This window comes from Pteronotus mesoamericanus, unplaced genomic scaffold (genome assembly GCF_021234165.1).
Source record: "Pteronotus mesoamericanus isolate MK-2021 breed Mesoamerican mustached bat unplaced genomic scaffold, CSHL_Meso_final contig_20, whole genome shotgun sequence".
Taxonomy (NCBI): domain Eukaryota; kingdom Metazoa; phylum Chordata; class Mammalia; order Chiroptera; family Mormoopidae; genus Pteronotus; species Pteronotus mesoamericanus.
This window is the reverse complement of record NW_026555085.1, coordinates 79,160,540-79,183,498: the sequence shown is the minus strand read 5'-3', so window position 1 is coordinate 79,183,498 and position 22,959 is coordinate 79,160,540. Positions and strand designations below refer to the sequence as shown.

Below are 22,959 nucleotides of genomic sequence, written 5' to 3'. Positions count from 1 at the left end.
TTTCTATAAAACCTTATGCTTGGATTACAATTTAAGTTTCTGAGCACTGTACCAGAAATTAGATATATAAATCTTATTGTTAGACACTAAGGCTATGCCTTTAATTTGTTTCTAATTTTTGAGATCTATATAGCAGCCAAATTTGATTCAAGATCAATGTGCTAGGAATTTCCCCCACCCCCCCGAAATGCTATGAGAGATGAATACTTTCCCCTACTTTTTTCCATTTTGGTATAGTTTATTTGACCTTTTTCAGGTAGGGATTTTAAGCTAAATAAGAAAATGTGATTCTTTTTAGTAAGTAGTTGAGGGTTCAGAAACAAAAGCCAGATAGGCCTGACATTAAATTGCTTCTCCACCATTTGCTACCTATATGACCTCTGGTAAGTTACTTCCATTCTCTTAGACATTGCTTTCTCATCTGCAAAGTGGGGATAATTACAGCGTTTATCTCCGGTAAAGATTAAGCGGGATAGCTCTCTGATGTCCTTAAAACAGTGCCTCACCCACAGAGAACACTGCATACCTGTGCAGTTATTGTTACTGATCTGGACCCAAATAATTCAAAAAAGAAGGCAAAAGAACTTAAAGCTCTAAGCCTTATGAGGATGAGGGTCACCTGCCTGTGGCTTTTGGGCAGGACAGGGTCAGAGGACACCTGATGTTGGCAATAGAAGACGGAGGTGGGTGGCATCAAACTGAGAATAATCTAGCTCATTTCTGGTGAGAAGTTCCTTTTTATTCATTCATTTTTTTAAAGACTCTCTTCTTTGTCTCTCTTCATTCCCTTTTTCGCCACATCATAATCTCCATTGTTTTAGATTTCATGTCAGCTGGCCGTTGAGCACCTTAAAGCAAATGAAACTGAGGTTAAATGAGCCTTTTTAAGGGAATCTTCCCCCCCACCCCGGAAATAAAAGAACACACCTCCTGAGCAAGTGAATAGTTGTATGATGTTTTAAATGGCTTTTCAGTGCTTTATGGCTCTGGGGGACAGTTGGTCTGACACTTCTCCATGCCTGTCCCCGCCACTTGGCTCAGGCGCATGCGCCCCAGTGCCGTGGTCCTGAGGGCGAAGCACCCGCTCAGAGTGCGGTAACCAAATGGAGAAGCTTTGATGACAAGGCCTGCTGGGTGTGGCTGGCCAACTGTGGTTTTGCACAACTTAATTTTTTTTAACTAAATAAAAATCCCATATGCCGTGGTGCTTTACTCTCTCATCTTTATGTACAACACCAATCTCACAGTCATTTCTGTTTCAGGCCCTGCTTGAATTTCTCCAAAGAGTAATAGACAATAAAGAGAAAAATAAGATGACATCCATGAATGTGGCGATGGTCATGGCCCCGAATCTCTTCATGTGTCATGCGTTGGGTTTGAAGTCCAGCGAACAGCGAGAATTTGCAATGGCAGCTGGGACAGCTAATATCATGCACTTACTTATTAAGTATCAAAAACTTCTGTGGACAGTAAGTATATATTTTGAAGCTCTGTTAATGAGCGATGATACCTAGATTCTGAAGTCTTTTTATTCATTATTATATTCTCAATAAGAAGGTAACCAGATAGGTGATTTCAAATGGGATTTAAAGAAATTAATATCCATTTTTTTAAACCTTAATGTTTTAAAATGGCAACAGTATTATTTCAATTTGGTCACTTTTAAAATATTTTATTTTGCTAATGTAATTTTTCAGGACTCATTGTTCCTGGGTTATTGCTAGATACCTGTCAGCTCCTGTGTATTTGTGAGTTTTTCTTGCTCTTTTGACAGGAAAGGCTAGGAGGCCATTAGAAGGGGTCTGTAGGTTAGCGAGAGGCTAGGTTGTGGAAGGGTGGTCGCTAAAGGGACCAACCAGCGAGGTGGTGGCTCCGAATGCCAGTCCCCTCAGGCTGTCCCCAGCGTTGGCATACCAGGCATAGACGAAGGCTGCTATGTCCTCGGACCTCACCAAGCCCCTTTGGGGACCTTACCCCAGTAGGCGGTAGACTGCGTCATGCGGATGCCCTGGACACATGGCGAATGAGTCATACCATGCATTTCGTTTTACTGGTTTAATGAAGAGTGCACATAAAATGGCATCGTCTCATCTAATAGGCAAAACTTTTACTTCTTTCAGTTGAAGAAATAAATGTAACTGTTGCCATAGTTTAAATGGTGCCACTTCTCTTTCCTCTCCAAACTTAATTTCATGTCTCCATAGATTCCCCAGTTTCTTGTCAACCAAGTGAGAAAGCAAAACACCGAAAATCTCAAAAAAGATAAAAAGACAATGAAGAAATTGCTGAAGAAAATGGCGTATGACCGAGAAAAATATGAAAAGCAGGACAGGAGTACAAATGATGTAAGAAAAATGTGAAGATATATATTTACATAGATTTCAGTGTTGATTTTAATACCATACACAACAAAGAGTGCTCTATGTTTTTATTATATGACTTTCTACACACTTACTAGGTCCTGGTACTACTTGTAAGGTAATGGCATGAACAGGTTGAGTGTGCTCCTACAAAGTTACAAAGCTCAGGCTTTGCTCAGGTGTTGGTGACTCAGCAGGGGAGCTGGTAATTGGTAACAAAGGAAGATAAGACCAGAATGTCTCACATACACCCACCCACACACAGACAGCAACAAAGGACTTCCTGGAGACTCCAGCTGCCCAAGAGTGTGTAATGTCTAGCCAGTAAGGAGCCCCTTGTGTGAACCACTGATCTTTTATCTTCAGTGTTCCCATCTGTAAAATGGGAAAAAAATAACCCAGAGAGACAAATAGACCAATGTTTGTGTTGTGTCTGGGATACTTCCTGGATATCAGTAAGTAAGTAAAGATTCTTAGTTGGATCATACGAAGAATTTGGAAAAAGTTAGAATAAATTAAAGTATTTAAAGAAATATCTAAATATTAGTATTTATAAACTTCTGGAAGTATACATTAAAAACTGCACTTAAAATAATTAGGTGTCCATGAAAACACATATATGAAGTGAGTTACCAAAGCTCTGACTTGAAACCTTAACATGAAATGAAAGGGTTTTTCTATTGTTCTATTTTTGGTGAAGACACCCCCACCACCATGCCATTGAGGTTATTCAGTTACATGCTGCCATCTTGTGGAATAATCTGGAAATGCAGCTATCAGCTTTTGCTATTTCTGCTTTGGCCTACTTTAGGAATCTAGTAGGTGAAAAACCACACACACACCCCCCCCCCACACACACACCCACACACCCCCGCCCCTCCACCCCACCTTTATTTATTGGTAGCTCTCACTGTTACAAAATGAAATTTTCTTGTTCATTAAAGATTGTTGGTCAATTTTTAACTATCTTTAAGAACAAAATTTAATAAAGGGGAGTTTTAAATTGTGTTCATTTTTTTTGAGAAAGGGCTTGATATCATAGATTACAAAGGATTTTTGAGATAAATCATTTTTGTTTAACTTAGGATGTTTATTTCTTCTAGAACCATTATAAACATGTGACTATCTTCTTGTTTAGGAGTCCTGCCTTTCAAATTAATTTAGGTGACTTCATAACCTTGTGTCTTTTGTAAGGCAGTTGTAATGTGATATTCTAAAGCCCAGTATATAGCTAAGGAAACAAAATTTGTGTTTTACTTTTTTAATAACAGACTTTTAAGTAAAAATTAAAAGTTACTGTTTTGGTAACATTTAAATGTTTTTGTCATTTACAGAAAAAAACAGCACACTTACTTGGATTTCTTTAGTTTTTACTTTGGGTTCATGAGGCGTGAGCTGGTCTGAGATTTACCGCTGTACTAGTTAGAAGCCCTGCCTTCAGTTTAAGGCTTGAGATTTAAACCTGGATTTAAATTTCAGTTTTGTCCTGTATTAACTGTGACTCGATTTCCCTGAGGTTTGGTTTTCCTCCTGGCTTCTGCCCTCACTGCCTGCGAGCTATTCAAAGGGAGATGGGGCTGGAAGGGCTGAGTGCAGGGGGCTGGAGGCAGGACGGAAGCCCGACCGACTGGGAAGCCTGACCGGGGACACTCCCACAGCAGGCGGTGGCATCGGAGGCACTTCACTGGGGAGTGGAGCTGAGACACGCAGAACACACAGGGTTTATTCAGGCAGCAAATTGGAGAGCGAGGTCCCACCAGCAGAGGAAGCGTTTCAGCAGCGGGGTAGCCTCTGTGTGATCCTGGCCCACAGTGGCAGTTCGTTTGGGTTGAAAAATTTTAGTCAATTGCCAGAATTTTTTTCGTTACTATGATTTTATTAGGAGGAAGAAATAAAACACAGAAAACTATTACAACTCAACAATGAAGTACAAGATAATGTCACATACTATAAATATGTGGTGAGTCACTAAATAATCAGACTTTTCTGCATTTCTATCAGTTGCCAGAGTTTGAAAACGAAAAGGTTTAACATAAATGTCTGGATTTCTACCTAAACTTGACAAATTGGGTGTAAGAGCATGCCCCTGTGCCCTCTTGCAACAGGGGACCTGTTTTCCTGCAGGGTAACAGTTGCTTGAGTCTGAGTAGCATCAGTTCCCTCTGGTGGAACATGGGCCACCTGCTCTGCTCTGAGCCACTCTACACCCCGCTTTCTGGCTTGTTGCCTTGTTTCCTAACTCTTTCCCCCAGGTCATTTGAATATGCAGCCCAAAACTATACGACCTGAAACAGCCTGGACTATTGTATTTGTTAAACTGCTATTTGATGCATGCCTGCTATGTGCCAGGCGATGTTCTAGACCCTTCAAATATATTATGGAACAAAGCAGGCAAAGATCACTGCTTTTGTGCAACTCAAATTCTATCAACAAAAATGAGTAGCATGCACAGATCCCCTAGTATCTTGGTATGTGGTAAAATGCTCTGAGATAATAAAAGTAGTAGAGCAGGAAAAGGGGCTGGGGGGTCCTCTTACAGTTTTAACTTGGGTGGCCCAAGCATTATTCATTAGGCAAGGTGTGAAGCAGCTCAGGGAGCTGAGCTGTGTGTGTACCTGAGGAAGCGCATTCCAGGCCCAGGAAACAGTTTACACACAAAAAGCCTTAAGGCAGGACATGCCTGAGATATTTAAGGACCAGAAAGGAATGACTGCAACTGGAGTGGCGCCAGCAAGGGGAATGATCTTAAGACACGAGGTCAAAGGGACAATAGGACCTGATTATATAAGGCCTTGTTAGGAATTGGGATTTGCCCTGAGGGAGGGAGGATTATTGCAGGATTCTGAGCGAAGGTCTGACCCGTCTGTGTTTTGAAAATGATCTTTGGGGCTGTTGAGTTGAGAATGGATTCTAAGAGAGTAAGGATGGAATAGGGAGACCATTTAAGAAATCCGTGTTATAACTCCGGTGAGAGACCAGTGTTTGCACTAGATGTGGAGGAGTGGTCAGATTCTGGATATTTTTTTGAAGTTAGAGCCATTGGGATTTCTCGATGCTGAAATATTAGAAGTTGTAAGAGAAAGAAATCAAGAATGACTTGGAGGGTTTTGTCCTGGGAAATCGGAAGGATGGAGGTGACACTTAGGGAAGATCGCAATTTCAATTTGGGTCCTGTTGAGTGTGAGCTGTCCATTAGATATCTCCGTGTGGACGTTTGACTATGTTTGGAGGGAAAGTTAGGTCAGACTGAATGGCCGGTGAGATGCACGGAGGGGCAGGGGCAGAGGAAAGGCTGGAATAGGGCTCAGAGGGGAGCTGGGCTTCTGTTCCGCACGTGACAGAGAACTGCTGAGGGTGTGCCCGCAGTGATACGATTCTACAGTTGACCCTTGAAGAACACAGGTTTGAACGGCACAGGTCCACTTATATGCAGACTTTTCTTTTTTGTTTTCCCCAGTAAATACTCTCAGCCCTCCGTATCCTCAGTTTTCACCTTTATAGATTTAACTAACTCCTGACTGAAATCTATATTTCGATCTGTAATTGGGAATTGCAGGTGTGGAAGGCCGACCAGACAGATTATTCCGTGATATTTTATGTAAGGGACTTGAGCATCCTTGGGTTTTGGCGTCTGCAGGGGGTCCCGGAACCTTAGAATAGTTGCTATGAAGGCAGGTGAAGGATGTCCTGCAGGGGCGAAAGATAGGAGGCTAGGGAGGAGATGTCGGCTCATTTCACTGTGGATGGGAGTGTACAGGGTCTGGCAGAAGTAATGCCATGGCATGTGGTTGGTAGGGTACGTGAATGTCTCGAACAAGATGGATAGTAAATTGAACGTTTCACCTAAAATGTCATAGGGTGTGCTTGAGTGTGATATTGTTATGTTACAGAATTACATGCCTTTGAGTTTGTAATGAAAGATTTGGTATAGATTACCAACGCATAAAAAGAGGGGAGGGGGTGCATTATTTGTGCCGGACCCTATATATTTAAATTTGTAGAATTCTTCTGGAGAGCATTTGGCTTGTGGCAAAGGCCTGAGAACTATTACACTCAGAGATTCTTTCAAAAGGAGTAACAGGACGATAAGCATGCAAATAATTATGCCTAAGTTAATTGCCATCTTCTTAATACTGGCCCAAATTAGAAATCATTAAAAAAAGATACAGGTGATTAGATAAATATATTATAGCATATCTGAAGAATGAAATACCATGAAAATATGAGTGTATATATTGACCCTCGAAGATATTCATAACACATTGAATGGAGTTATAAGTCAGTGAATATTATATTGCTATATTTGTAATAATTATTATTATTTTGACTGCTTACCACAGGTCAGGAATGATGCTAAACATTTTATAAACATTATTTCCTTTAATATTCATAGTAATTCAATTGGAGTATATTGTTGTCTCATTTTTCTTTACAGATGAGGAAAGTGAAGATTAGCAATCTCAGATAATTTATGGTTATCTAGATAGGAAGTGGTGGAACTTGAAACCTAATCTATATGACTTTTTAGTCCAGATCTCTTTACTGTTATCCTCTGTGTCCTCACAGAATACAGAAAAACTCTAAGGAGTGATATATGCCAATCCTGGGCTTATGAGTCGTCACACAATGAACATGTTTTATTGCCATTATAAAACGTTTAACATAGAGCTTTTGAAAGACTCCTGGGCTCAGCCAAGGGCCTGCAACGGGAATGGAAAGAAGTGTTAAATATGAGCCGGTAGGACCCACAAGATGTGGAAGCTGACTGGATGTGAGGGGTGTGGAAGAAGGAGGACCCTAGAATGACTTGCCAATTTCACCTTGGGTGATTTTAGTTCAGACATTTATATGGAATCACTAAAGGCCCTACGTAGCAACAGCAATCCTGAGAAAGAAGAACAAAGTTGGAGGACTCATGCTACCTAATAACAAGCTATACTATAAGGCTATAGTAATCAAAACAGCATGGTACTAGCATAAAAACAGACACGGATCCATGGAATAGAATAGAGAGGCCAGAAATAAACCCGTACCTTTATAAAAAGAGAAAGCAAACACATACAATGGGCTAAAGATAGTGTATTCAATAAATGGTGGTGAGAAAATTGGACAGATACTGCAGAAAAATGAAACTAGACCATCTTCTCATTGCCACACAAGAATAAATTCAAAATGGATTAAAGTCTTAAATAGTAAGCCCCAAACCATAAAAATCCTAGAAACAAACATAGACAGACAGTAAAATCTTGGGTATTGCTTGTAGCAATATTTTCTCTGACATATCTCCTCAGGCAAGGGAAACAAGAAAAAATAAACAAATGAGAGTACTTCAAACTAAAAAGTTTTTGCACGACAAAGAAAACCATCAACAAAATAAAAAGACAGCCCATGGAATGGGAGAACATATTCGCCAATGCATCTGGTAAAGGGTTAATATCCAAAATTTATAAAGAATTTGTAAGACTCAATACTAAAAAAAAACAATCTGATTTAAAAAATTGGCAATGACCCAAATAGATACTACTCCAAAGAGGATGTACAGATAACCAATAGACATATAAAAAGATGCTCAATGTCACTAATCATCAGAGAAATGCAGATTAAAACCAGTGAGATGCCACCTCACACCAGTCAGAATGGCATCATCAATATGTCAACAAACAAGTGCCGGTGAAGATGTGGAAAAAAGGGAACACTTTGGCACTGTTGGTAGGAATGCAGATTGGTGTAGCCACTGTGGAAAGCAGTATGGAGATACCTCAAAAATTTAAAAATGGATCTGCCTTTTGACCTAGTGATCCCACTTCTAATATATCTGAGGAAACCCAAAACTCTACTTCGAAAGAACATAGGACACCTATGTTCATTGCAGTGTTATATTGCAGATACGGAAGCAGCCCAAGTGTCCATCAGTAGATGAGTGACTTAAACAACTATGGCACCTTTTTACACAATGGAATACTACTTGGCTGTAAAAAAAAAGAAAAGAAAAAAATTCTACCCTTTGTGACAGTATGGATGGACCCAGAGAACATTACGCTAAGTGAAATAAGCCAGTCAGAGAAAGACAAATACTGTGTGATTTCATTCACATATGGAATATAATGAACGAACTGGATTAACAAGCAAAGTAGAGACAAAATCACAGATAGAGAGTAGGATGACAGCTATGAGGGGAGAAGTCCATGGTAAGGGAACCGAGCAAAAAGGAAAAAGGACTTACGGACATGGACAGCAGTGTGGTGATCATGGTGCGGGAGGGGGGCTTGTAAGGGGGATCAATGGTAATGGGAAAAAAATACAATAAAAAAACTCTCCAAAAAAAATATCATGCAAAAGGAACAGGCCTTTGACAAGTAGTAGCTTGGTGTGGGCATGGCTGTGTGAAAGATGACACCATGGGCTGAGTTGCAGGACCGGCCTGAGCTGGAGGTGTGCATTTGGCATCAGTATAGAGATTGTAGTTGAAGCCACAACAGTGTTTCATGTTACACAAAGTGAATGTGTTGTGGGAGAAAATTAGAAGGCAAAGACAGCTCTCTGGAGACACCAATTTATGTAGTCGTCTATGGATGAGGAGCTGGTAAAAGAGGTCAACAAATGGTAGGAAGTCAAAGAAAACTGGAGGTTGTTGTGTCTAAGAAGCTTGGGAAGAAGAGTAAAGAAAGGAAAAGAGCTTGGTTAGTAGCACCAAATTCTGCTGAGAAGTTGAGTAAGGGGGACACTGGATAGAGACCCACTAGAATTTGCATTTATAAAGTTAGTTGTGACTTTCTCTCAAGTACTGTCAGTGAGTGTTGATGGAAGAAGCCAGATGGCCAGAGATTGAACAATGTAAGACAAGAATCATATTTTTTAAAGCCCTCTCTGTGCTATTTATGCTAACTATATATAATCAAGCATTTATGTTAAGACACCCTTGACTAGGTAAATAATATAATACACTCTCAACCTACTTAATAAGAAATATTTTTAATAACTACAGCATGTTATTTGTTTGACACAAACGTGAATTCCTGAATTTCTTCAATAATGAGAATCATCTCTTAATTACGGGAGAAGGAAACACTTAGTGAAAAATAACATATATGTAGACCATTACAAATAACCATTTAATGATAGCCTTCAATTAATACTTGGGATTGACATCATACCCTCCCACACATAAGCACGTCACGCATGCATGTACATACACACCACCATTGCATATCAGAGTCATGTGCTTAGACAATGACAAGTCATTTTACATCTCTAGACCTCAGTTTCCGCTATAGAATGAGAGGGTAAGACCAGATTACTGGGGTTTAACCAAAAATATGGTTAGCAGTGTCTTGCACTATGATATTCCTACACATACTTATTAGGTGATTTTTCTAAATACACAAAAACAGAATAGTATATGAACCCCCATAAACCCATCACCAATAATTAAGCTTATTTTTCTGACCTTGTTCCATCTTGCCTGGAAGTGAAATCTTGCTGCTTCCTTCTGGTGGCAGTGCAGTGTGCGCTCTGGGTTGTTTGTGATGGGTTGTGTGTCTTCAGTCACATCCCCTCTTAGAAAGTCCATCTCTGTTCTCCTGGACTAGCTCTGACCCAGGGCATCATTGCAGGTAGTATTTCAAGCATCTGCTTTAGGTTTGAAAACAGTTTCTGGATCTACTTGGGAACCCATGTGGAAAATCAAATTACAATATCAAGCACAATATCGTGTTTCTGTTTAAGATACTTTGATTCTTTTTATAGTGCATAAAAATACCACGTTAAAAGGGAAGAATATCAGAACTTATTTCATTGTAAATTAAATGCTTATTAACTCTGGAAGTTAATCTGCATCTGTGAGTTGGGTAAAAGTTTCAGGATTTGGATAACCAAGGCCCAATTATAATCAGAACAGGGACAGTTCAAGGTAGTAGAGAACACCTTCTGTGTTTTTACTTCCAGTCTGACTAAGGTGATGATGTCATTTTAGTTTAAGATACCTTGCTAAAATGTCCTTGTTTAATTTTCTAAAATATGTGTTATGATGTCTATCCTTTTTTTTGAGGTAGCTATATTTCCAATTTGCCCTTTTAAAGATAAAAGGTTTCTCTGTAGGATTAACAATGTGGCTTTACATTTAAATTAGCTTTTAATTAAAAAAAGAAATTAGTGTCTCTTCTAAAGCTCTGACATTTCTAATCTCTAGAGTATAAAAGTATGAACAATGTAGTTCTTATCTACCCCTTATGAAAAATACCAGTCATTGTTTATTTAACCAAATAATAAATAAGACCATATTTTTAAAATTGTACTTTAGTTCAAAATGTAAAACATGTAAGGACCCTTAGCAGATCATTTTCTCTATTACAATAGTCTTTGCATGCATAAGAAATTAACTAACATTTTGTAAGTTGTACAATTCTTGTGACTCAGTTTTAATGGTGTGTTAGTCAAATACTACTCTTCTCCAGTCTTGCTGAACATCACGTAACTTCAGTTCACAGCGTACCAAAAAAAAAAAAAAAAAAAAAAGTGAGAATGGAAGGTTACAAAGATAATGTATTCACAGATTCAGTTAATATTATGGCTAAAGTTAAGAACAGACTGTTTGGCTTAATGATCAGGCGTGTTGTGTCTGTTCAGAGCTTGGCAGCTCAATGTAATTAGTATACTAATAGCTTTTGTATTTGATACAGCATGATTCTGAAGCTTAACAGTAATTGTCATACACCATTTAAATGAGAGCTTTGGCATATTTATTGTTTATCATCTTTAGTAGATATCATTTGGCTACTCTTGTCAAGATATCCAGGAAAAACTTTCCAGAAAAAACTTTTAATCCCTTTATCTTTAACTGTTGCATCTACCAGTTAAATTCCAACAGTAAAGGGCATGGTAGAGTCAAATTGAGTCACCCTCAATCTTTCTGTTGTTGGAAGGATTGGGTTGGGGCATATTACCATAGAAATGAACCCTCTGAGAAATATTCCCATCTCCACCCCAACATACACCTTCCTGGTAGATCACAAGGTTCCCCAGTTGTCAGGGATGTGGCCAGTCCACCTTGGAAGGAGTTGTCTACCATTACTATCTCAACGAAAAGATTTTCAAGGGCATTGGTATTCCATTTCTGTGTGCAATTAGTCCAAATTGTACAGTTAATCATTTGGGCAGAGCTAAACCTGTTCCAGAGCTGGCCTAGCTTCACTCCTTCTCACTGAGAGGAAGGGTGTGAGAAATGTTTAGTTCCTCAGCCATAAGGAGCCTGTAGGATGCCAGTCCCTGTCTGCTGGCCCACGCCGTAATACGGCCATTATCTAACATTTCACTCTCACAGGAGAGCTCTGAGGCCCTCAGAAGCCAGTGTCAAGAACTTTTCCTTCCCAGTCTAGTGATCAGAGAGGCTCTGGGTTCCTTTGTCAGCTGTGCTGCTTTTGGGCGCCAGCCCCGATTCCATGCTGACTGTAGGGCTGCATGTTATAAGAAAGCATGGCCTTACTCTGCAAAGGATGATTCCTGAACTCACAGAGAAAGTGCAGGCTGTGGTCATGTTATTATGAGAGGCTTTCAGCAGTTCATAAGATGCCTTGGAGAAGGGGCCTGCATCCTTAAGCAGATGCCTGCTGATGTCGCTGGCTCCCTGCAGGAGCAAATGACTGAGTTATCTCTGGTAGCTTCTTTAATTCCTTTTTTCCACTCTTTTTTCCTTTCTATCTTCAGGAGTAGGGGGAATACCATGTGGTCGATAGAGGCAAATGAACTGGCGTTCTTTTAGACAACATTCCAAAAACTATTTTTTACTATTAAGGAAATACACATTATTATACTTTATTTTATCTTAGAGAAATTGTACTATTATTAGCCTACCTATTTTAGTGAGAGAGATTTTTGAAAGACTCATTTAATCACTAAATATTGATGGATGGCTACCGATGTAGCTCAAACATGTGGCATGTGACTAGGATACTGGTGTTCCATATTAGGACCTCGATTATAAAAGAGATTCAGTGCAAATTTCAGTGGAAGAAGGAACTTCCTTTGGCCCTGTGGATCATGGAAGGTTCCATGGAGTCTGAGGTAGTTGAGCTAGGCCTTGAAAATCGATAGTGGGGTATTTCAGAAATGAAATAGTGCATACATAAAGACAGGAAATCATGGTGTCTATAGTGAATTTTGGCTGGCCTTTTTGTATTCAAACAGTGGAATGTGCTACACAGAAGAGTGGGAATAAAGGCAGGGAGCAGAGTAAGGTTGCCATGTCCTTGAACTCTCTATGACAAAGTGTTACTTTTCTGGGTCATTTCTGCTTTTGTAACTCATTTATTTGCCTATTTCTTGGATATTCTAGGGTTTGATAAGATGCAGTTATCAGAACAATGTTTGTCAATATTGTTTCACCAAGAAAACCTATATGTAAGAATATCGGGCTCTATGACTCAAGCAGAATTCCCTTATGTTTAAATCAGCATAGAGTAGCTGACTATCTGAAAACCCTACCTGCTATTTCAGGCCCTCAATAATATAATAATAGGCTAACAGAATCCAAAATTCCAATATTTGTTTCCCTTAACTGAGTAGACAAGGTGGATTGGGTTTTATGAACACAGACTCCATGCTTCAACTGTTGCTAATACGATTTGCACTCCAGCATTGAAGTTGTCAGGGCCAGCGCATTGTTTCCTGTGTCCTCTGAGGAAACATGCAGTTGAGGCCAGGCCAGGAGGATATGTTAGAAAGAGAACCCCAGGGAGAGGCGCATGGAGCATAATCCTTGAGTTATAAAATACCCATTAATGTAACAACTGCTTTCAAAGAAAAAGGTAACAACACTCCCATGTGCAATGCCCCATCTGTTGTAAGAAGTAGCTCATTTTCCAAAATGTTACCAATGAAAATAAAATCTGTCACAGAATTAAAGAAAAAGGTAAATTTTTAGACTTGTATTCTATAAGCAAGGTGGAGGTCAGAGACTAGACTAGGTATCAGGCCATATTACAATTCACACGCCTCAGGAATTGGAAGTGAGCAAACCAAGCCAGGGGCCGAGGCGGGAAGGGAGAGGTGAAGCAGGAGGCGGGTGATCTGGGTACCCATTGGGACTGAGGCATCTTTCAGGTATCAGGTTGAGCACAAAACCCTCAGGACAACGACGCTAGGAATGCAGTCCCTCACCCAGCAGGTTAGTTAGCGAGTGCGTGACCCCAGATGCGTTGCCTGTGTCCAGTCAGGGGAGGCCGGCAGGGTTCTGGGTCTGGCAGCAGGCTCTCTACGATCTCTTTGCAGGTGTAACAGGCGTTTGTAGCCCTGGGAGTGGCATTAGTGATGGAGAGTCTTAAACAATCCCAGGCTCCCATGCACACTTTTATGCAGTATAGCTTCTTTTCTTATTCCTACCCTACATTTCAAATGTTACTGAAAAGCAGTTTTAAATCTTTTGGAGACACCCACATTTTTATACAGCCTAATTCTAAAACCATATAAAACCAAGTTTTTGTTGAACTTTGAAATTACATTAATTATATTTGTGTTATATCCATGCTTTATGTTAAAAAAAAGCAAAAGCAAAAGCAATTCAGAAGCATGTATGTTAAGAAAAGATATTTGAGCCCCAAAATAATATTGTTCAAGAAAGGATTTGTGTCTTATTTATCCACTAAGTAAGTAGACCTAGCTCAATGACTGGTACTTAGTAGATGCTTAATAAATTTAAGTTGTATTAAACAGGGTATTTGTAATGTGTAAGGCATTATATTTAAACATTTGTGCATGCTGTTCTAGAGTCTAAGACATATGTTTATAAAGAATAAGTTAGTATTTATTTTAGCAGAATGATTAGGAATTAATTAGGCCTAACATTTCAAATGCCATAGCTGATATTTTGATATGACAATCCTCAAAATATTTCCTTGCTGTCCTTCCAAATACACAAAATGTTCTTAACGTCCATTGGCAAATGGTTTAGAATTGGTTATTGTAAATTTAAAGTGTGTGGTCACAGTGTAAGCTCATTAGTCAAGTGAGGACCAAACAAAATACAGATATATTGGAACAGTATGTTTCTTCTTTTTCTTTTCTTTTTGAAATATTCCTAGGAACAAAAATTTTTGTCAGATTTTGTGAACATGCTGGAAGATTTTAAAAATGCATACATTGAAATAGCACACAAAATAACTTTTTCTGATTCAATTTCATAAATTGCTACATGAGGAAGCACCTTCTAGTAGATAATACTCTGAAATCAGCACTTAATATGGCAGTAATGGTTATTGCTGTCATTCTTTACATCTTTAAAAATAATTAAGCATTACTGCTCAGGCATTATAAAGTTCCCCTATCACCATTAAGAGGATATTTGAGGTTTGATGTAATTTAGCAAATTACATTATACAGTAGTTAAGGTTTTTATGTAGTGAAGTAAAATGCATAGCAGTTAAGCACACTTACCATATAATGCATTGTACAGAGTCCCATGTTCCAGCTGCTGCCAGCTTTGTTCCAGTGTCATTATTGCTTTGCAGGCTGACGTTCCTCAGGGAGTGATTCGAGTGCAAGCTCCCCATCTTTCGAAAGTTTCCATGGCAATACAGCTAACTGAAGAACTAAAAGCCAGTGATGTACTTGCCAGGTTTCTCAGCCAAGAAAGGTAGAGGCCTGTTTTGTTTTAATTATTTTACGGTATAAGTCACTTGCCTGCTCCCTCCCTCCTTCCTTCCCTCTTTCCCTGCCCCCTCCTTTCCTCGCGGTGCGCCCCCCCCCCCCCCCCGTAGCTGCGGATGGTGGGAAGTGCATCAAATTTTTGTCTTTTCAGCAGAAAAAAGGAGCAGACTCAATTATTAGACTGTTGGAATAAGTTGAGTTCATTTGGTGCAGTTTGTGTTCAAGTTGAGCCCGTTTCGAGCGTGATGTCTTGAGCACCCCTTCATGGGCCGCAGTGGGCTTGGCACAGGAGACCGCTCAGTAGACTTTCCAGAATATGTTGATTAGAGGTTAATTACTGTGTGTTAGGATAATCACTAATTAGGATACGGCGGGATTAAAACAAACAAACGATACAACTTTTCCTATAAAATATAGTGAATAAAAAAGGTTTGCATCTAAACACATAAGGAATAAAGGATTAAGGGAGGATAACCAGGCCCTTGAGCTCTGAAGTCTCCAGGACAAAGCACAGCGCCCTCAGTCGGGATGCCTGCCTTCCCCTCTACTCTGGGGCGGGGGGTCGGAGGGGTCCTTTGCAAGCCATTGGCATCGGTCTGACAATACTAGAGTCTACCTTTCCGAAACATTTGCAGTATCTTTTCTTGAATTTTCAAGGTTCAAACAAGTATACTGGGTTTTCAGTTTTTAACCTTTGAATTCTTATTTTTAGCTAAAGTTATATTTAATGCCCCCTCCCCCCCATTTCTACTCACTGAAATGAGCTCATCTAAATTTTTATAAAGGCAGGGAGATAGGGGCATTGCCGCCTTGGCTTAGGAATACTCTGTTTTAGCCTTCCGCGGAATTTTATCTCCTCATTTTAACATTTAGGGGCCTCCGTGCAGTGCAGTTTTCTTCCAAACCTCTCTCATTTTAATATAGTACCACCAGCACTTAATAAGTCTCTGCTCCATTTAAGGCTCTCTGCTGGGTGTTGGAAGGGGTATAAAAATATATGTTCAAGTATTTCCCCTCAGTATTCATAAATTGGGAGAAGAGATGAGCCTCTGCAGTGAACAGATGGGGATGAAATAAAAGAGAGCCTTCTGGGTAATATCCGGGCTTTCAGTAAGCCGGCATAAATGCCCCTCTCAACAACGCTCTGAAGTAAGCGCTCATATTACTTCTGTTTTACTGATAAGAAAACAGAGACTTTCCAAGGTCACACGTTTCATAGGTGGTGGAGCCGAAACCTCAGTCTGTGGTTTCTCTCTCCACAGACAGTCCTCAACCTCTTTCCAGCCTGGCCAGGGAGTCTAGAGAGCATCATGAATCTGGGCGTCATTGGTGCAGAGTCTGGGAATACATGGAATTTTAGGGGATTAAGTTCAGGGGCAGTTGGAATTTTGGGGGGTTAAGTCCTGGGAGCAGTTGGCATTTCTCAGATGTCTTTGCTCTCCGAAGGGTCTCTGATCTAAAATGAAGTCAATCCGCTTCTGCTCTAGTCCCTGCCATGACTTAGTAGGTACCGGCTGTTGCCGTTCTTCCCGCCGGAATGTGTACCTGAAGATGTGGTCAGACTTCAGATATAAGCCTCTCTTCCAGGCTAGACCTGGTTAATTTACACAGCATTTACTTTCTGGATCCAAGTGCTCAATTTAGTCAGTACTTTTGTTCCTCTACTTGCAGATAATATAAGATGTGACAATGAAGTTGTACAATATACTCAACTGTGACTTTAACATTTAAGGTACCGAAGGACAGTGGTAGTCATTAAATGGTTGGTTAGGAAAGCTTCTACCATACCATATTTTTCATAACAGTTTGGATAAAAGTCATACTTGGTTTTCTCTTCTCAGTTCCAGGGAAGGTGTCTTCAGGGCCTTATATCAACGGTTCACAAACTCTTTTCCATGCATCAGAACCCACTATAGAGCATTTAGAAAGATTCATAGGCTTTACCTAGACATACTAAGTCAGAGTTTCCAGAGCACTGGGACTGAATTTTTAGCAGGTTTCTCAGGTAATTAGTAAACAAAGAGTTTTGAAAAGCACTGAATTCTACCAATTTTTATTGTTTGAACCTAGCACCTGGAAGAGTTATTTTTGGAGGAGTTTAAACCTGTGAATGCACCCTACTTGTAAAGTCTTCCTAATGAGTATTTGCTTCCACTTTGAGTGCATATACCTCCCATATTTGGACGGCCAACACAGGGGGGTTCTGAACCATGTCCAGTTCTTTCCTTTCGCATTGCACACCAGTAGAGCAGTCGGCACAGCAAACCCATGAAAAATGCTTGTTGAATAAATGCATTGGGAAAATTAAGGTGCAAACATTTCTTTTTCACAGTTTTGTGAAGACCTTTTTGGCCTCTATGCTAAGTAGATGATCATATCAGTAATTTCATTGGCAACGAAAATGTTATGTTATTTTCTTTCTGATTTTACAAATTTAGATATTAACTTCAGATGTATGATTCCGTTTATTTTAATTTACAGGTGTGACATTTTTATTACCTATTAGGCACATTTAACAGATGGGAAAAAACAAATGTGTAGATAATTACAGTGTGTCTAAGTTATGAATTTTCCATACAAGCTAGAATTCCCCAAGCACATTAAAGTGATGTACTTGCAAGCTGTCTGATGGTATAACTAATTGGTTTGTTTTGTCCCTAATAGTGGGATTGCCCAGACTCTCAAGAAAGGGGAAGTTTTTCTGTATGAAATCGGAGGGAATATTGGTGAGCACGTGTTTTTCTCTTTGTACTCCATATGCTGACTTGACATTGCCAATGATTATTATTTATGTCTGTGGGGGAGGGGGAGAGGGACCTTAGTAGAAGTAAAATATAGCACACTGTAGACAGTTGATGAGTATTGTGGATTTGTTTAGTCATTTGGCCTTTCTCATCAGACCCTGTTTGTTTTGTACAAATTTGTTATGTACAAATCCCCGTCTATGTTGAATCTCAGCCAAGGCAAGTTCCCTAAAATAGATAGAATTTCTAGAATGGTTAATAAGGTTTTTCAAAGCTTTTTTCTTTTTTATATGCTTGTGTCACACTTTTAAAAAATAATAACAGTTTTCTCTGACAGTTTTTAAAAAGATTTTATTTATTTATTTTTAGAGAGAGAAGAGAGAGAGAAGGAGAGGCAGAGAAATATCTATATGTGAGAGATAAATTGATTGGTTGCCTCTCACATGTCCCCAGTTGGAGACATTGATTGGTTGCCTCTCTCATGCCCCCAATGGGGGACCTGGCCTGAAACCCAGGCATGTGCCCTGACTGGGAATTGAACTGGTGACCTCTCATTTCACAGGCTGGCACTCAATCCACTGGGCCACACCAGCCAGGGCCTTATGTCACATTTTAATAAAGGAAGTGGCTGCGCTTATTTAAGACCAAGATAACACTTTTATTATGCTACAGTACGAGGTATTCTTAGTGAAGCAAGAGTCATTTTTGCTATTGTTGATTGCCTACGAAATAGCACACACATGCACACACAGATATATTCATTGGTAATTTAGGAAATAGAAATTGGGTAAATGGATTAATTTTGACTATGTCTTATATTTTATTTGCCCATTTGTCATACTCATGTCTTTAATAAAATTTAAAGTAAACTTTTCTTCTTTTTTTTGACCCTTATGTGGTAAGAGTGAAATTGTTAAAAAAAATAAATAAAATTGTGTTTATTTCAAAATAACGATTGAAAGTATTTTATGATGTTTTGAATAATTTTTTCTGAGACTTAAAAATATTAGTTAATATTAAAAATTGAATGCAGAAACATGAAGGCTCATTTTTAAAATCTAAAAACAACAGCTCTATTAGAAACCTGGAGTTGTTAACTTTATTAGTAAGGATTATTTAAATGTTAATATATTTGGTTTTGTTTTTCCTCCTGGATTTCGGGAGTTCAGTGTGATTTCTTCCTTAGAAATAGATTCAAAACCGTTGCCACTTTTAATAAATGGGAATATACTTTCAGGGAACCATTTAAAAGCCCATCACGCAAAGTATTTTCAACTTCCTACGTTAATTTGAAACTTGTGCATACTACAAGAGTGACTTCGCTAATATTTTCTGATATTAAAGTTTTATAATATTGTGGGAAATAACAAAGAATGAAAAATATTTAAGTCTAAGACTTAGGCTTAGGTTTCAAATTGCATTGTCGTCACCCACCGTATTAAACAAATGCAACACATCTTTCCTAGGGGAGCGCTGCCTCGATGACGACACGTACATGGAGGACTTGTATCGGCTCAACCCGCAGGCCGAGTGGGTAATAAAGCCCAAGCCGTCGTAGGAGACTTGGGCTGCGGATAACTGCAAGGACTTCTTTGGTGATGCTTGCTGGGTCAAGTGTGTAAATAAAAGAAACAGCAGGACTCTTATTATTCAAATGTACCCAACCATGGAATAGTAACACTCTCAAGCCTTAAGAAGTGATAGATTTGTGCTGCTGCCAGAATTGTATTAATTATTATTATTAATATTATTAGAAAATAATTATCTCTGGAGTGAGAGGAAAGTGGCTTAATTAGCTTGTAGGCTGTTTTCATAAACTCTGTAAAATGTGCCCAGATGTGACATAGTGTTTTTTATATGAAATATACCCTCTTCTCTTTCACTTTTTATTTTGTAAAATCATATACACAGTAATATATGCTTTCTTCCCTTTCTCTCCTCCTCACATTTGCCTTCCCCCCATTAGGGTTGCTTTTTAACCAAAATGAGAACCAGTACTAGGTATGGCAACTTGTGAAGACAGTACGTGTTAAAACAGCCTGAATTCAACAGTATTCCTGTGACTACTGAATGCTGAATATTCATCTCCTTGAATCATTTGTTCAAACAATAACATTCCACTTCTCCCTGCTGTATCGTATGAAGTGATTTGCATTTTTTCAGTTCATCTGACATATGTGCACAGAACTGTACCCACTATCAAGAAAATAGAACTGTCAGAAACTGCCAGTTATTATTGAACCATTAAAGACTTGTATCCTAAAAATAAATAAAATATATCCATGTGGATAACTGGATTATGGATAATAAGAATGTGAAAGCCAAATCACTTCACGTATGCTGTCCTCTTCTAAATGAAATTTAAAAAGTCGTACCTAGCTTTACCTATTGTCATACCAGCAAGATAAATATGCATAAGAGTCTAATCCAGTAATGGTTGAGAATATATTCTACAGAAAGGGATTTTTTTAAACTTATAAATAAGTCTGCAGGAAGAGTTATTCTTCTGGGCATGATACAGTCATATGAACAAGGTTTTGTTTGTATACTTATTTTAAATAATCAGAGTAAATTTATTAAAATGCTGTGGAAAGTACTATTCCCAGGGATTTTAATGCACAAACCATACTGTGACAAGAGATGAGCCTTTGTACTGTAAATAAGAGGAATAAAGTGAGAGAAAAATGTTCAATATTTTGTGAGTTTAGAGTGTAGTAAATAAAAGGTGATGGAAATGAATGCAGCACACACTGTGTTTATGATACTGTTGGTAGTACTTTAGGACAAATTACACATTCTCAGGAGCTCTTGATGTCACTCTAATTAGGGAAAATGCTGTTAATGAGAACAGTCATAAATTTTTTGCCTATAATTACAACAGCCTGTGGATATGATCAGTTAACATTTTGGTGATTTGTGCCATTGCTTTTTTATTTAAAATTTTTTATAATTAAATGCATTTTTCTAAATTATCTTCTCTTGGAATTATTACTTTTAATCCTATGTGTTCATGATTGTACTAATGGGCTATTTTTGTTTTTGTTAAAAGCTACTTCTACTCTTCTGTTGCTTCTAGTGCTCCTGTGTAATTTTTAAAGTGGGAAGATGTGGAAGATAGAAACTTGTTTCCTTCTTTATTTTTTTTTCTTAGCAAACTTCTATTCTTTAGGATTTTTCAGAACACACTGTACTCTGTTTCTGGTTTTGACAATATATATTAATTTTTCAGCAAGCTGTTTTTATGGTTTAATTTAATGAAAACAATTAACAATATAAAAGCGAAATGAAGTACTTAAAACAGTTCAGGTATACAACTTCAAAAAAGAGAGTAGTAAATGTAATGATTCAGAGAGATGGTTTCCTGAAGTATATGCCAACTAATTTTCACCACATTTACTACCCATGGTTGAAGGGGCGGGTTAGGCTTTTAATAATAAAAAAGTCCCAGATCTTGGTGAATAATATGAAAATGATATTTTATTTTGAGTTTTTCTTAGAACTCATGACTCACATTCATTGACATTGAACAATTGCATTTAAATAACTAAGATAGCTGTCTATTTACACTTCTACAGAGGAGAAACCAGTTTGTTGTAGAGCTTCATATGTAAATACCTTGGAATTAACCTAAATGCCTTTTGTGCAATTTTTTTCCCCTCATAAATTTTAAATCTCAGGGTAGATTAGTTTTGATTTGCTTGTGTGTGAGGGAATATAAAAATAATATATATATTTGCTTTGAGTCTTAAACATCCTAACTTTTAAGGGAGTTGCTGTGAAAGTAGGGAGCTAGCATTTATAGAAAACTGTTTGCCCTATTAATATTACAGAGATGCTGCTTTTCTTTGAGAGGGGTTTTTGTAATTCTTTATACTTACACAGTATTTGTTTACTCCTGCTGTAGAATTCAGTGTAAACTCCTTGCTAACAGTCTGAGGAAAACAGTTTCTTTTCTGACTTCCTGAGATTTTCCATCTTAGTCTTTCCCTCCTTTCTTTAAACTGGAGTACACTTTCAACCTCATTGTCTGATTTCTCACCTACTCATCAGTAGGTGGCAGTATTGGTCAGGGATTCCTTTGCAGTTGAACTGAGCTTTGAAAGTGAACTTGAGTTCAAAGCTAAGTGGTTCAGACCTAGTGTAGGCATCTGCAAGGCAGTTAGGTAAGAACACCATAGATCTCTCATTTTGATCACTGATTTTTAAAATTGTAAATAATAATTCATTTCAGAGTTTCTGCGTTCAGTCTATTAGTGCGATTGTATCCTTAACTTACTGAATGGAGGAGGAGAAGAGATTTTTCTGAGCTGGAATGAGACATTTTGGCAATGTCTGTTTCAAGCAGAAGGAACATAATGAGAAAAGACTGTACCAGGAAAGTAAAAAAAGGGATGTCTAAGATAGAGGACATGATGCCCTATTTCAGTATAGACATGTTTGTTTTTTCATTCAACAAATACTTACTGGTCACCAACACATATGTGCCCGGCATATTGTACCCTTGAGGTGCACCAGTGAGCAAAACAGCTATGCTGTCATAGAGCTTCCAGCCTAGTGGAGGGAGACAAATAAAGAATTAAAGAAAATAGATTAATCAGTAAATAAAATTATTTGTATGTTGAAAGGATGTAAGTGAAGTGGAACCAAAAAAAAAAACAAAAAAAAAAGGAAAGGAAAAAGAAAACAGATGAGCCCTGACTGGATTGGGTGTAGTCCCATAAGCCAAGAGGTCATCAGATTGATTCTGGGTCAGTGTGCGTGCCTAGGTTGTGGGCCAGGTCCCCAATTGGGGGTGTGAAAGAGGCAGCCAATCAATGTTTTTCTCCCTTCTTTTTCCTCTCTCGCTTCCGCTCTCTCTAAAAATAAATAAATAAAATCTTTTTTTGAAAGATAAGCAAAATAAATGGGAAAAAGAAAGGAGGAATAGGCTTACTGCAGCAGTACACAAGATCTCGTTGAACATCTAACATAGCAACGACTTGAAGAAAATGAGGAACTTGCCACATGGATAGCTGGGAGAAGAGCATTCTAGACAGAGAAAAAAATTAGTACGAAGGCCCTAGGGCAGGAGCGTACCTGTCTTACTAAAGATTAGCAAAGATACGAGCATCGCTGGTGGACTGAGGGAAAGTAATAGACGAGGTCCAAGAGATAACAAGGGAGGTGATGGGGTGTGACCATGGAAAGCCTTGTATTGTGTGGCTATGATTTATTCA

The 22,959-nt window shown here is 38.6% G+C and overlaps 1 protein-coding gene across 1 annotated transcript in view; it reads left to right on the top strand.

Annotated features, from left to right (window-relative positions):
• The window catches only part of ARHGAP18 (Rho GTPase activating protein 18), a 120,473-nt gene extending 99,824 nt beyond the window's left edge, over positions 1 to 20,649 (top strand). The window contains exons 11-15 of the mRNA XM_054569945.1: positions 1,263 to 1,469; positions 2,205 to 2,345; positions 14,861 to 14,985; positions 17,664 to 17,725; positions 19,210 to 20,649. Of these exons, the coding sequence (XP_054425920.1) occupies positions 1,263 to 1,469; positions 2,205 to 2,345; positions 14,861 to 14,985; positions 17,664 to 17,725; positions 19,210 to 19,301 (627 nt within the window). The 3' untranslated portion in view covers positions 19,302 to 20,649. The remainder of the gene's footprint in view (positions 1 to 1,262; positions 1,470 to 2,204; positions 2,346 to 14,860; positions 14,986 to 17,663; positions 17,726 to 19,209) is intronic.
• Positions 20,650 to 22,959: the final 2,310 nt, after the last annotated feature.